At 41.1% G+C, this 16,734-nt stretch overlaps 1 protein-coding gene across 1 annotated transcript; it reads left to right on the top strand.

Annotated features, from left to right (window-relative positions):
• The first annotated feature begins 2,632 nt into the window (after positions 1-2,632).
• LOC140065778 (C-type natriuretic peptide 1-like) lies at positions 2,633-4,504 on the top strand. Its single transcript, XM_072113352.1, has 3 exons — positions 2,633-2,791; positions 3,285-3,593; positions 4,282-4,504. Exons 1-2 carry the CDS (start codon positions 2,699-2,701, stop codon positions 3,582-3,584), a joined length of 393 nt encoding a protein of 130 aa, XP_071969453.1. The 5' UTR covers positions 2,633-2,698; the 3' UTR covers positions 3,585-3,593; positions 4,282-4,504.
• Positions 4,505-16,734: the final 12,230 nt, after the last annotated feature.

The following is a 16,734-nucleotide window of genomic DNA, read 5'->3' as shown; positions in this document are numbered from 1 at the left end:
ATCCACCAAACATAACAATGGTATCCTATAATTATTCTCCATACTAGGGCACAGCAATAGAGATTGACTAACCCAACAAACCCATAAGACAAATCACATAGTGCTGCCTTCCCCAGGGCCATTTACTTGCCCACTGTTATTACTAGCCCCATGTTTAAAAAAAATAATGCTTATACTATAACATAACAAGAGGAAAGTGGGTGGAAATTTTACTCCCAGCAATGATCATGGTAGCTATGCCTTCTCAATGAAGCTCCAGTTATATCTGTACCCAGGACTTCCCCCCCCCAGGCCTTGGTAGGCTTCCTCCTCCACTTTCCATTAACCCCTACATCCCAACTATGCTGATTGTGCCTTCCTCCAACTATGTTCTGCTCATCCCTGCTTATCTGTTTTCTTGTTGTTAGGGAATATTCATTAAAAGTGTGCAAAGTTAGCCAGAAACTGAATACAACTGGCTAGTATGTGTAATTTATAACATAACCTTCAATTATGATAGATGAAAATGATAGCACATATTAAAATTCCAACACATATGGTCAAATGCCAACCAGGGTGAAAAATCCTTGTACACTCATCAATGAAGTACCAAGCACAACTTCCCTGTTGCTTACAATGACATAATAGAAATGATGAAACATGTGTACCTGATAGTATGGTGTTTGTCAACTGGGTGTGGGACTCCGGGCACCGTGGTCACTGTGATGAAGATGTACAATCTTTAAGGAGTAGATTGCAGGGGCTCAGCAAAAAATTGGCTTTGATGGGGTCCTTTGTGTAGTGAGGGAAGGTGAGCAAATATTGGTAGGAGTGAACAAAGGACAGTAAAAAGAGGAGGCAAAGAGGGGGGCCCTATTACACCCTGTTAGCCTCAACTCAGGACCACAGTCCTAAATAACTATAGCTAATAGCTATCCCGACCGGAACCTGTCCCTAAATGTGCATACTATCCCTAAGATACAAATGTCCCACAGTAGAGATAGGTACATCCCCAAAAAGAAATGACTGTGAATGCATGATGTTCAGGTCTCTGTATCCCTACATGACATGTTTTGCCTGCATGAACAGGCTCATCAGGGGCATATTTAGCATGTCAGTGTCCTCTCATTTCTGACGTCCTAGTGATGGAATTGCCAGAATATGGTACCGCAACTACCTGCAGGGGTTGTGATACCCACTGACAAACAACTTTTGGAGGTTTCGTGATAGACCAGGGCCCAGCACTTGGTACCAAAGACTAACTGACTGGAATCTGGAGCAGGGTTGGTACACTTTTTCTTGTCAACTTGTGACCAAGCCACCGTGAGGTTTTCCAAGATTCCTTGTAAACCCCTTTTAGAACACTCCCTTATCATAAGTTCAGCTCCTTATGACAGTTGTAAGTCCGTCTTTGGAGTTCCGCCACCATCAGATTCATTAAAGTGGCTTTGGAGTTAATTTGCGCCAAAACTTGAGCCTAAACAGAGAATTACAAATCATGAATTCAGTCCTGTTGTAGAAATATGTCTATGCACACAATTTGATGCAAGCAGAGTCTATGTTAATGTGACTTTGCACTGTCCTATATTCATTAGGTGCAATGAAAAGTTGCAAAACAGAATTTGTACCACAACTGAGCCAAAACAACGCCAAACATAGACAAAAAAAAACAATGAAACATCAACCTCATTGGTTCAGATTGAGAGAGGATCCGGTCTTATATGGATTAAAATTTCTCCTTCTCTTCTCCTCCACATTGTACAGTATATTTTACTTATCCACCCATTTGTATGTTCTCCACCTCCACATTGTTTATTCTTTTCCCTGTTCTCCCCCTAATTATAAGCGCTTGTGCTTCTCCATATTGTATTTTCTTCTCCTCCAAGTTATAATCTCTTTCTACACTTTGTACGTTCTTCCCTCCACATTAAATATGTATGTTCTTCTCCCCTCCACATCACTTGTTCTTCTCCTCCCCACTGAATGTTCTATATCATACTGTATATTTCTCTCCACAAAATATGTTGTCCTTTTCCCCATTAATTTCTTTTCCTCAACACTGTATATTCTCCAAATGCCGTTTATTGGGAACTTTATGAGAGTTGAAGTTTTGCAACAGCTGGAGAATCACAGGATGGAATCACAGTCTTCCACTTTAGAGAAAAGAGTAAAGGACACGGCAGGGACCAAATGATCCATTAGTTTTCATGGTAGTTTAACATTGGCCTTATGTTGTGTGTCTTGCCTCTGGATAGAGAGGGCTGGTTTAATAGACATCATTTCGCTTCTAAATGACGCCCATACAGTAGGGAAATTATTTGGGGGTTAATAAAAGACTATAGTAAAGGTTTATACGTTAATCTCTAAGGTTACTTAATCTGTAAACTCTTCTAAGGAAAGAACAGGGGAAATCGAAAGGGGATTGAAATGAAGTGAAATTGCAAAGAGAACATATTGAAGAGAACAGAAAATTTAAAGGCAAGATTAAACCTGTCCCTCACTCTCCCGAATAATGATTAACCCTTACAAGACACTTAACTGATACAATCCATAGAAAATCTGGAAATCTGTATCAGATATTCAGAAAAAGATCCGCAGCCAATGGGTAGAGTGTGAGTGGGCTGGCATCCCTGGTGTGGCATGAGATATAAGGAGAGGACTATAGCACAGTCCTGGAAGGAAGCATACAAGACTCCACCAGGGCAGGAGAAGCAGGGAGATGTATTACAAGCGTAGTGCCTGCCTTGGATTGCTCATGATCCTCATTTTCTGCAAGGAACAAGTGAGAGCCAAACCGATGAGCAGCCTGCAGGTGAGATCCATGCACTGCTTCACCATGTTAAGGCATGTTATAGGCATCATATAGGATATACAAGGCATCATTTCCCAAATGAAGATTATGAGATAGGTACTCCCTATACTGTCCCACCTGTAGCTTGTAACTTGCTGTGAACTGACAAATGGCATGCTGAGAGTAGTAGTTTGTCGCAGGTTGAAAATTATTTCCATACACTGTAATTTGTCCCTATATGACAACTGATGAGACAACCATGATCATTTTTCTTCACAATAACACACTTAAACTTTTAGTTATATGTTATCTTCTGTTCAAACGTTGTTTCTGTAGATGTAGCAGGGCTGTTTGTGTGATGCACTAGTTGACCCAGCTACTAGTGATCTAGAGCTATTGATAAACAAGCTGCTATTTTGTACCTGCAACATCGGTAGATAACACAGTCAGCTCTGCTACATCTGTATAGGATACAGTGGTTATGTTACCAGATGTTAACCATTTGCTTTTCTAGAGTTTGTCCAGGTTACTGGAGGAAAACTTTGACCGCTCCTATGCGTCAGATGAAGCTGATCATGGGGAGCTGGTACCCACTGACTCACTGGACCAATTAAGCCCTGAAAATCAGTGGAACAAAAACAGGGTTGACCAAATGGAAGGCTCCCACTTAAACGAAATCACCCTGCAGCAGCTGCTCAGTGACCCAGCAGGTGCTTCCAGAAGACTCCGGCAGAGGAGCAAGAAGGGATTTAATAGGGGATGCTTTGGAGTCAAGCTGGACAGGATCGGATCACTCAGTGGTCTGGGATGCTGAGGTTTACTGGTGAGTTGGTATAAAATGTCCTGCCTTTTCTTAAACAGCCAGCAGCACTCAGGGGGTTGTGGCAGAAACATAAGCCCACTGCTATATTTTGTGGGGGCACCTTTAATGTTACAATTTTGTCAGGAAATATTGTAGTTATATGTTGATAATTTAAGCTTATTATATTACAATGGTGACTATACATACGGAATAGGATAGGGATGATAACTGGGCAGTGGCATCTAGTTTATTGGTATACTACAATACTTCCATTACATAACCTCTAGATTTTTTTTTATCTCTACTGTTTCCTTGATCGCTCATAGGCTTTGTGTTTGATTTTTTCCTCTTTAGTCATAAGTGACAGCCTGGCAGGAAGAGCTGAGTAATTACCGCTGTCCAGGGTGCTGACACCACGCAGTGCCCCACAGCTGCCCCTGCTGGGAAGGGTTAAACGCTGGGTCATGAGTAGATTTAATATCCAAGGAGAACACCATTTAGGATAGACCACCCACAGAAGAGGATGTAGGAGGTTTAACATGTCAAATTGAGCACAGTTATGAAGCAATGCTGGGTACAGTATGCTATGTAGATTCCATTACAGGCGATTCCAATGCTCCTTTATACAATGTTTCTGTATATTTTTTAGCAGCAAATGCAGTAATAATATTGTTATTTACTTCACCTCTCTTCTTCTATCTCCTTACAGATTAAACATATCTGAGAATTTTATGCGCTTGTTGTTATTCTACTCCACAACCAACACTGTGCCCAATTTGCTTGTGCAATCACCCGGGTGCCATCTTTTTTTCAAGCCAAACAGAATGGTCACATTTTGAAAGATCCATGAGAAAAAAAATATTTTGTGTATTCCATGAATGTTGTATGTTGTAATTTGTAAATGTAACAATAAAGTTGTCTCCATGTTTGTAGTTATGTTTTCTATTTAAAGGGACCAAAATGTAAAACCTTAGTTGGAACTTAGAAGAGCTTTATTAACTGGAATGCTGTATATTATCACTATTTTGTTTCATTTTGTCCAGCCCAACACACCAGACATGTCAGGTCACTGTATCTGTTATGTACTAGTGGTGTTATGGTCTATGGTGCCCACACTGCTAATCCCTGCTAACTATTTTAATACTATTCACCTTTAGGGATGTTTGTTTTACCCTAAATTACAAGATAAATGATTTTAGACCTTTTACTGATATAGATCACCATGGATACTAATAGAAAGTCCCTGAAAAGTTCGGCCCACACCCTACACCCACTGGTAACACCTACGAGTGGTGCCACCAGACACCACCAGAAATTTTGGAAAGTATCTCTTTGATGTTCTCTTTGGGGCCTGAACCTACAATGTTTAATACAGAACCGAATACTGCAGTTCAGGTCCACTCATCACTGCCCATAAACCTTTAGTGCTAGTAAGTTTCTCTGTTGTAGATTCTATTTCCAAACCAAGAAGAACTGCCATGATCTAGATTTACTACTTAGATAATACACAGAGTGGATTTCTATGGCAAGGGCCAGTTCACATCTCTGCTATGTCTCCAATTATTTAATTATTTACATCAGTTACAGGGGCGTAACTAGGCAAGGCAGGGAGGGCCCCATGGCAGAATTCTGAATGGGGTCCCCCATTCCCTCTTATAATTATACATATTACATACATATATACACACACATTTATATACTCTTACACACATAGACACACATATAGAGTATATACACATCACATATACACACACACACATACACTACCATATACAAAGGTACAACATATATACACACAAACAGTATATACTCACCATACACCATATACACATACAGCATATACACAGCGCAGATACACACACATATATACATGACACATATGCTATATAAATATTATACAGTACACTGAGCAGCATAATATGTATATAACGGTGCATATCCTCCATTCTTTTGTGTCAGGTGAGATGAGGGGCCCGTCTGACACTGTGGGTCCCATAGCAGCTGATACCACTGTAGTTACGCCCTTGATCAGTTATTCTGAGCCAAAACTGGGAGTGGACAAACACATATAACAGGAACAGTACAAGTCTCTTCATTATAACTTACCTATCAGCAGGGGCGAACTGGGAATTCAAAGTGGCCCTGTAAAAAACTTTAAGTGGCCCCATTCTGTGGGCGGAGTAAAAACAAGTAGGTGTGGCCATGTGATGTGGGTGGAGCTACTAAACTCCACACAAACTGTTGAAAGATGCTCTAAATCAACATGTACAGCGCAGAGAAAGAGACTCATACTGCCTCCCTTATACAGGAATACAGCTTCTTTTTAAAAAGAACACAACTTAATACTGACTTACAATCACCGGCCACTTTATTAGGTACAACATTCTAGTAACAGGTTGGACCCCCTTTTGCCTTCAGAACTGCCTCAGTTCTTCGTGGCATAGATTCAACAAGGTGCTGGAGGCATTCCTCAGAGATTTTGGTCCCTATTGACATGATGGCATCACACAGTTGCCGCAGATTTGTCGGCTGCACATCCATGATGCGAATCTCCCGTTCCACCACATCCCGAAGATGCTCTATTGGATTGAGATCTGGTGACTGTGGAAGCCATTTCAGTACAGTGAACTCATTGTCATGAGATGATTCCAGCTTTATGACATGGCGCATTATCCTGCTGAAAGTAGCCATCAGATGTTGGGTACATTGTGGTCATAAAGGGATGGACATGGTCAGCAACAATAGTCAGGTAGGCTGTGGCGTTGCAACGATGCTCAATTGGTACCAAGGGGCCCAAAGAGTGCCAAGAAAATATTCCCCACACCATGACACCACCACCACCAGCCTGAACCGTTGATACAAGGCAGGATGGATCCATGCTTTCATGTTGTTGACGCCAAATTCTGACCCTACCATCCGAATGTCGCAGAAGAAATCGAGACTCATCAGACCAGGCAACGTTTATCCAATCTTCTACTGTCCAATTTCGATGAGCTTGTGCAAATTGTAGCCTCAGTTTCCTGTTCTTAGCTGAAAGGAGTGGCACCCGGTGTGGTCTTCTGCTGCTGTAGCCCATCTGCCTCAAAGTTCGACGTACTGTGCGTTCAGAGATGCTCTTCTGCCTACCTTGGTTGTAACGGGTGGCGATTTGAGTCACTGTTGCCTTTCTATCAGCTCGAACCAGTCTGCCCATTCTCCTCTGACCTCTGGCATCAACACGGCATTTCCACCCACAGAACTGCCGCTCACTGGATGTTTTTTCTTTTTCGGACCATTCTCTGTAAACCCTAGAGATGGTTGTGCGTGAAAATCCCAGTAGATCAGCAGTTTCTGAAATACTCAGACCAGCCCTTATGGCACCAACAACCATGCCACGTTCAAAGGCACTCAAATCACCTTTCTTCCCCATACTGATGCTCGATTTGAACTGCAGGAGATTGTCTTGACCATGTCTACATGCCTAAATGCACTGAGTTGCCGCCATGTGATTGGCTGATTAGAAATTAAGTGTTAACGAGCAGTTGGACAGGTGTACCTAATAAAGTGGCCGGTGAGTGTATATAAATACATTGTCTCTATGTACAAGAATATAACTACTACGTATAATACTGCCCCTATGTAAAGGAATATAACTACTATAATACTGCCCCCTATGTACAGGAATATAACTACTATAATACTGCCCCTATGTACAAGAATATAACTGCTATAATACTGCCCCTATGTACAAGCTTATAACTACTATAATACTGCCCCCTATGTACAAAAATATAACTTCTATAATACTGCCCCTATGTACAAGAATATAACTACTATAATACTGTCCCCCATGTACAAGAATATAACTACTAAAATACCGCCCCCCATGTACAAGAATAGAGCTCCAATAATAGCGCCCCTATGTACAAGAATATAACTACTATAATGAAAAAAATAGGGAGAAAAAAAGGAGTGTCAGCTCACCAGGTCAGAAGCTCCGAGTAGAGGCCGTGCAACGATGGGGAGGAACCCGGTCCAATCTCGGGGACTAAGGACCCATGAGTGAGGTCTGAAACGCGTTACCGCTTTTCGTCCTTGTGATCACATTTTATCATGTTTTTTCGAATAATAAACTTTTTTCTATATTTTACTCATTTTTGCCTGATGCCGATGGAATTTCCTCTTTTGCACCATAACTACTATAATACTGCCACTATGTACAAGAATATAACTACTATTATACTGCCACTATGTACAAGAATATAACTACTATTATACTGCCCCCTATGAACAAGAATATAACTACTAGAATACTGCCCCTATGTACAAGAATATTGCTATTATAATACTGTTCCTATGTACAAGAATTTAACTACTATAATACTGCCCCCTATGTACAAGAATATAACTACTAGAATACTGCCCCGAATGTACAGAAATATAATTACTTTTACTACTACTATGCAATATAACACAGCCAGTTAGCCGCCTGTATATAGCCAGTCTCCCAATATATAGCCATCCAGTCCCCACAGTATACAGCCAGTCCCTCCCCCCAGTATACAGCCAGCCCCACCAGTATAAAGCCAGGAAGCCTCCCCCCCTCCCCGTATAGAGGCAGCCAGTCCCCCCAGAATACAGCTAGCCTTTGCCCCTCAATATAAAACAAGCTAGCCCCCCCCTCAGTATACAGACAGACCCCCCCTCAGTGTACAGCCAGCCCCCCCTCAGTATAAAGCCATCCAGCCCCCCCTCAGTATTCAGCCAGCCTGCCCCCCTCAGTATACAGCCAGCCATCCCCCATGTAGTATACCGCCAACCTGCCCCCATGTAGTGTACAGCCAGCCTGCCCCCTCAGTATACAGCCTGCCAGCCCCCCTCAGTATAGAGCCAGCCAGTCCGCTTCAGTATACGGCCAGCCTGCCCCCGTCAGTATACAGCCAGGCAGCTCCCCCTCAGTATACTGCCAGCCAGCTCCCCCTCAGTATACATCCAGCTCCCCGGAAAGGTGAGAACAGCGTTTATTATTTTTATGTGCCCCACCAGTATAAAGCCAGGAAACCCCAACGCCCCCCCCCCCTTCCGTATAGAGCCAGCCAGTCCCCCCAGAATACATCCAGCCAGTACCCCCAGGATACCGCCAGCCTGCTTGTCACCGCTGGCCAGACTGGAAAAGTTTTATGTTTACTTCCAGTGGATAGAAATCTGTCCATGATGGAAATGCAGGTACTGGAGCCATTAGTAACACACGGCCCTAATTACTTTCTGTCTCATGCAGCTGCCTGTCCATCACATGACCATGGATGTATTTCTAAGCACTGGAAGTAGAAGTTTTCTATAGAAAGACAGCAAGCAGAGATCTCAAAAACAATGAGGAATTTATACAGAAAACGTAATGGAAAATTGTATAACTTTCTTTATACCAACAATAATATTTATTTCCTGAAATGGGAACACCCCTTTAAGTATGAAAATTGAGCAGAAAAATGCTAAACCTCATCACTGGAAAAGTGTTATCAGCTTCTTACAGATAGAGAAAGCTGCAGCTGAATTTATAGCTTTTCTTTTGTGCCAGTATCATCTGAAGATTTCAGAAAGAGGATGAATATTTTGGATTTTTCTTTATTTTTTATTAAATAATCAACAATAAAAGAGGAAAAAGTACAATCGCTCAATGAAATTATGTTTCCCCCTAGCATGGAGAATGACAGGGCCTGGTCTCTTACATCAGGTGAATTTATCAAGACATTAGATCTAAGCTCCATGAATGATCCACCCACCTTTCCCAGTTTATGCTTTGTCTTGCTCCATCAGTATTAACTTAAAGGGGTATTCCGGGAATATGAACGTCTGACACAAAAACCCTTAATGATATAAATAAATGAATACAACAATACTCAATGTCATTAGTCACAAAACGGAGCTTAAATCATTTGATTTTATGATTTACAAAATTTATGGCCTCTCTAAAGTAGGTGGAGTTATCACTAAGATGGCCGCCACTGGAAACTACAAGTTCCATGATCCTTTAGTTCTCAGTAACTCCTCCTCTCTCTTATGCTCTGCTCCCAGTGATGATGTAACAGACTGTCCTGCTCTGTTACCATAGTAATGATGTGTAACTGCTATTATCACAACACTGGCCATACTGGATGCACTGCAACCAACCGACTACAGCCAAAAAGTGGTGATCACATGACCTTCCCAGGGAGCTGCAGGACATGTGATGTGGACATGTGACCAGCAGCCATCTTCTGTCCTGCAGCGGATCGCGCGGAGGAAATTAACAGACTGATTAAAGGGCCAGTAGCATTTTAATTCTTCATTACAGTGTATGTCACCAACATTTTCTGCTAAGGGAAGCAAAATTTTAAATAACAACTAATTACACATTATCTTATATTTTGAGTGCCCACTTGTATATGAATTATGCTGATTCCTGGAATACCCCTTTAATGTAAGGCTGTCACTGAAATTGCTTCACATCGTTACAAGACCAGTCTACACTGTGGCCGACAAGGTAATGACATATATAGGGAGGCATTTTTCAGGGCTTCTACAGCTTCTGGTGTAGAAGCACTAACAGAATCTAGCTGTACCGCTGACATCCCTTGTGTAACACCCGGGGTCAGAGTGAGCTCCGATTGTGGGTTTTAACCCTTTAAATTCTGGAAGTCAGTATTGTAAAGCACATGTCCCAGAAAAAAACAAGCTCTCAATAACTTATATAGACCAAAAATTAAAAGAGTATGCTACTTGAAAAGTGGTGATGCAAAAATTAAGTGGTAAACTTACCCAAATTTCTAGCAATGACAGACTGTCCCAATAAGGTATATCTTAGTATTCCTACATCCCCTGGTTACTAATGAAATTCAATTCCCAGCTGTCTGTCAGATGCATAATGGAAGCAATTTACCAGGATGAACGATGCACAAGACTGACACAATTTAATTAACATAACCACAATTTCAGCGCAAAATGAAAGTTATTTCATTAGAATAATTGGAATGGGAACCTTCAAATAAGTCCATTAAAATAGTTGTATAGAGATTGGAGCATTATCTTTCTCAAAACATCTACGTAGACATAGAGGTAAAAAGGAAAAATTCAGACTACCTGCAGTAGATAGAGCTGAGTGCATACTTAAATAATACACCTGTATACAGTAAGTTCTTTGGTTCCCCCTAGTGGTGGCCACATGCATCTAGAGTTTTATCACTTAAATATATGTCTATTATATATTTTGAGGGGATCTTTAAAAAGAATACTGAGCTTATGAAATCAAACAATAAAGAATAGATTTTATTAAACTTGAAGTTATTAAAGCATCCGACCCTCTGGCAGCAAATGCCATCACCAATATGAAACAACCATCTGCTTCCTCTTTAATATATCCCTGATATTACGTTTGTTACCAGAGACACACTTTTATTATAACTAACCCTTTTCCAGTAATGTATGAGTCAAACAAACAGGAAAAAAAGATTCCTCCACTTATTAAAACTCTTCTCTTGATAAATGGATGAGATTGCTGATGACATAGGATTATAACAGAAGAGACTGGGCGAGTCCATGATCACGCACAGTCCATGATAGTACAATTATGGCAACATTAATGAACACAAATCTTGTTATGTGGAACATTAATGTCCCCTCCTCTCTATCATCCTGTGTGTTTACTGCTATACGTTGTTTGCTTTGTCAGTTTGTAACTTTATTAGCTATTGCCTCTAGCGTTAAATTGTCAGGATGCCTACAATGCAGAAAACCTAATCAGTCTCTAGACGGTTAATGAGTAGGTTATGCAAATAGATAGACTGCATATATTAATAGAGTACTTATCCAAGTGGGTCCTGGAGACACTTGGAGAAGTGAAATGGGCATAATGAAGATTTATTTTCCTTTCTTACTTATTCACAACCGTATAACTCAGTATAAGGAAGAGATCTCTTCTATGCCTACCACTTATGTCCTTAATTGGTCACTAACTTTCAACAAACTTATAATACAAAATAGGACTTTGTAATTTGTTTTATGAGGTCAAACGATGCCTTGACAACTTTGGGTCTTATTATCTTCCCTTCTTTCTGCTTTTCATGCTAAAATCTGTGCTGAATTCCATCTTACTAACAAGATGGGAAAAGGCTTACTGATGAGTTTGATTAAACAGAAGTGCTTTGGAGAGGGGGAGCAGCCCCCAGAGTTCAGATACAGACTGCAGAAAAGAGAGCTAGTGAATTATGAAGATAACAAGTCACAGGATGACCAGTATGCAATGAGATCCTCAAGGTGGTCCCTTTAGACAAGCCCCGAGAACCCTATACCAACTACAGATCATCATGGACCAGTGGTTTATGGTCTCTAATGCGGGTTGTTTGTGGAGAGAATTAAAAAAAAAAACTTTTAGGAGTGTTCAAGCCATTTTGACCAGTTTGTCAGGAGCTTAAAGAGCCTATTATTTTGGGAGACATGGATTTTTTTTTCCAGAAATAGGCCTCTTTCACATTACCATTTTTTCCAGTTGTATTCTACCCGCGTCATACAGTTGCGGTACTGGTAGCATACAACCACATGCGTTTCAATTGGCAATACGTCCATCCATTTGAAATGCCATTTTGCCCAGTATATAGTATCGTACACGAGAAAAAGACAGAGCTCTATCTTTCCCTGTACATACGGTTTTGCCACACTCCTCCCTCCGTGCGGATGTATGCATAAGTTCACGTGAAAGAGACGTGAGTTGCAAATTATTGAATAATTCTGTACATATTACAAAACCTTGATAATCTGCTGTTTTATACATTAGTTAGTGCTCGTATCTAATAACAAACCCCAGTGAAGTCAAGGGGAGACTCGAGCATTTTTCACTGAAAGAACACATTGAAAGAACACTGAAGAACACATTGCTGATGTTTCCATACATCTGCAATGTGTTCTTTACACATATTGTTCTTCACATACTATTGTGAAGAACACCATTCGGCACTAATGTCTTCTGATAAGTTAGCAGATGTACGGAACATCTGCAATGTGTTCTTCACTTAAATGATCCTGTGTTCACTGTTTTCACTGTGTTCTTCACTGTTCTTCACTTTGTTTCCTTAAAGTGTAACCGTCATTCTGAACAAAAAAAAACTAAAATACATAATTCTGCTCCAGGTGTCCCTGGGAATCATTCCTCAAAATATTTTGCCTCTCGGTTCTCATTTAGTACCTTTTTTGGCCCATAGCAACCAGGGTTTCCAGCTCTCAAATAACTACAATCAGCAAGATGGAGGGCGGGGCTTCCTCCTGTCACCTCATCACGAGCGCCTGCTGACCAATGAGAGCATAGCTATCTATGTAATATCTATCTATCTATGTCATAGCTATCTATCTATCTATCAATCATCTATCTATTTATCTATCTATCTAGAAAAAAGAAAAAGGTGGATTAAACCACCGAAACGTTGCCATGGAATAAAGCTTCACCCTCCATTTTTTACTACAACCTTGCAGTGCTGCCTATTTTGTTGGGACTATCTATCTATCTATCTATCTATCTATCTATCTATCTATCTATCTATCTATCTATCTATGTTTCTGTCTGTGTGGATTATCTGTTATACACAAGTGTAGGGAAAGCTGAGGAGAGAGAAGATGAAGGTGCTTGGTTATTACATTAGTTTGGGCTTCTCCCTGCACATGACTGCTGCAGCACTGAGCCATGAGGTGATCAGCTGTGTGCAGGGGGAGGGGGCGAGTCTCCTGTTCCGTAGTCTTCTTTATGAAGACGGAATGTCCATAGTAACAGCTATCTGGGCAGTCACTGCCATCTAGGGGAAGTCTGCAGAACACAAGAGGAAGGAGCAAGATTCGGGTAACTAATCCAATTGCAAAAGGGCTTAAAATTACCAGCCCTACAACATATCAAAAGTTTTTTGAAATGACGGTAACACTTTAAGTGAAAGCTCGTTATCGAGCAGGTGAAATACTCGTCCGAGCAATGAGCCGTTTCGAGTACGCTAACCCTTGAACGAGCATCAAGCTCCGACGAGTATACTCGCTCATCTCTAGTTACCAACGTAAATGTTCTTTCATTATTTGTTTAGGATGTTTTTACAGGTTAGGTCAAACTATGTCTAGCAACCTGGGGCTACCCCTGCTATAACAACTTCATAGCTCCCAACCGTCCCGATTTTGCCAGGAAAGTCCCGTTTTTCTTACCTCTGCCCCGCGTCACGGGCAGCTATGAGATTGTCACGGATTTTCTCCCCAGGTCCCGCTGTGTCCGCATAGTAAATGCTTTGAAAGCCTGAACTCACAGTACAGAATGGCTTCTACAGACATCGGGCAGGGAATCCTTTTCAGAGCAGTGTCGGCTTAGCCGGAGAGCAGGGACCACGTCATCAGGTTCAGATCACCTGAGTGAAGTTGGCCCCCCCACCTTGTTCAAATCAAGCAAAATTGGTGTCAAACGTTTATGCTACGTTTGTGCTGGTTTGTGCAGCAGAAATTTTCATTTGTGCCGCTATCGTTTTTAAGATTTTAATGAAAGTTTCCAGAGGTCATCAGAGGTCAACAAGCCGCCCCACATTGCCCAAATGAAACAAAACTAGGACCGAACAATTCTGCTACGTTTGTGCTGGTTTGTGTTGCTCAAATTTTTGTTTGTGCTGCTTTTGTTTTGAATATGTGAACAAAAAATTAAAGTTCAAAAGTTCAACCAGCCCCCCCACATTAACCAAATCAAACAAAACTGGTGTCAAACATTAGTGCTATGTTTGTGCTGGTTTGTGCAGCAAAAAATTTCATTTGTGCCGCTATCATTTTTAATATATTCATACTTTTTTGCAGAGGTCATTAGAGTTCATTTCTTCCAAAGTACAATGTGTTTGCTAGCTCCCCCTGGTGATCAAACCAGGGAAGTGTCACTAGGTTAGTTTTTTACCAGTTCATCCTAAACACCTCGAACACCTGAACATACCTTAAAAACTAAAGCGGCACAAACAAAAATTTTTGCTGCACAAACCAGCACAAACGTAGCACTAACGTTTGACACCAGTTTTGTTTGATTCGGTTAATGTGGGGGGGCTGCTTGAACTTTTGAACTTTCATTTTTTGTTCATATATTCAAAACAAAAGCAGCACAAACAAAAATGTGAGCAGCACAAACCAGCACAAACGTAGCAGAATTGTTCGGCACCAGTTTTGGTTGATTTGGGCAATGTGGGGGGGGGGGCTGGTTGACCTCTGATGACCTCTGGAAACATTCATAAAAATCTCAAAAACGATAGCGGCACAAACAAAAATTTCTGCTGCACAAACGTTTGACACCAATTTTGTTTGATTTGAACAAGGTGGGGGGGGGCCAACTTCACTCAGGTGTTCAGATCACCATCTGCCCATATATGGTCTCCAGGGCTTCCCCAGACACAAGCACTTTATTTAGTTAAATTAAATAAAGTTGTGCCCAGGCTGAGATTGGAACCTGGGAACCTCTGCAAGGCAGACAGGAGCTGTAACTAACTGAGCTATAAGCCCAGTGATGCTGAGCTTAGGATTTCTGGTAACTAAGAAGTGTTATCTGCCAGTGTTACACTGTGACACAGACTAATGCATTGATATATAGGGAGGGATCTTCTCAGAGGTTATTTATGTTAATTATTGAAACTATTATTATTATTATAAATTTTATTATTTTTATTATTATGGAGATGATTATTAATAATAGTAAAAATAATAATAATCATCTCAATAATAATAATAATCTCCATAATAATAATAATAGTCTCAATAATTACAATAATCTCTGAGAAGATCCCTCCCTATATACCAAAGCATTAAATCTGTCACATTGTAACAGTAGTCATAGTTCTTAGTTACCAAAATTCTACACAGAGGTTATAACTCAGTTGGTTGAGGCACTGTGTCATTATTGTAGATGGACACTGCAGATCCTGGGTTCTAATCCCAATGAGGTTCATTTTTTTTTTTTTTAAATTGAGATAATTTTTATTATTATAATATGGCTAAAATTTGGGGCGTGGCCCGGGAGTGATTGGGAGTGTGGCTTAGGGGGATTGCCGCGGCACGCTACGCATTCCGCCATTTTGTCGCTCTTTCCCTTTCACAAATGTTGGGAGGTATGGAGATGCACCATAGTGATGTCACAGTAATGTACCTGGGAGATGCACCATAGTGATGTCACAGTAATGTACCTTGGAGATGCACCATAGTGATGTCACAGTAATGTACCTTAGAGATGCACAATAGTGATGTCACAGTAATGTACCTGGGAGATGCACTATAGTGATGTCACAGTAATGTACCTTGGAGATGTACCATAGTGATGTCACAGTAATGTACCTTAGAGATGCACAATAGTGATGTCACAGTAATGTACCTGGGAGATGCACTATAGTGATGTCACAGTAATGTACCTGGGAGATGCACCATAGTGATGTCACAGTAATGTACCTTGGAAATGCAATATAGTGATGTCACAGTAATGTACCTGGTAGATGCACTATAGTGATGTCACAGTAACGTACCTGGGAGATGAACCAAAGTGATGTCACAGTAATGTACCTGGGAGATGCACCATAGTGATGTCACAGTAATGTACCTGGAAGATGCAGCATAGTGATGTCACAGTAATGTACCTGGAAGATGCAGCATAGTGATGTCACAGTACTGTACCTGGGAGATGCGCCATAGTGATGTCACAGTAATGTACCTAGAAGATGCACCATAGTGATGTCAAGGTAATGTACCTGGGAGATTTACCATAGTGATGTCACAGTAATGTACCTGGGAGATGCACCATAGTGATGTCACAGTAATGTACCTGGGAGATGCACCATAGTGATGTCACTGTAATGTACCTGGGAGATGCACCATAGTGATGTCAAAGTAATGTACCTGGGAGATGCACCATAGTGATGTCACAGTAATGTCCCTGAAGATGCACCATAGTGATGTCACAGTAATGTACCTGGGAGATGCACCATAGTGTTGTCACAGTAATGTACCTGGGATATGCACCATAGAGATGTCACAGTAATGTACCTGGGAGATGCACCATAGTGATGTCACAGTAATGTACTTTAGAGATGCACCATAGTGATGTCACAGTAATGTACCTGGGAGATGCACCATAGTGATGTCACAGTAATGTACCATGGAGATGCACCATAGTGAT

The sequence above is a fragment of the Engystomops pustulosus genome, chromosome 6 (genome assembly GCF_040894005.1).
Source record: "Engystomops pustulosus chromosome 6, aEngPut4.maternal, whole genome shotgun sequence".
NCBI lineage: Eukaryota > Metazoa > Chordata > Amphibia > Anura > Leptodactylidae > Engystomops > Engystomops pustulosus.
Note: the sequence above shows the minus strand (reverse complement) of the source record. Positions and strands in the feature narration are given on the sequence as shown.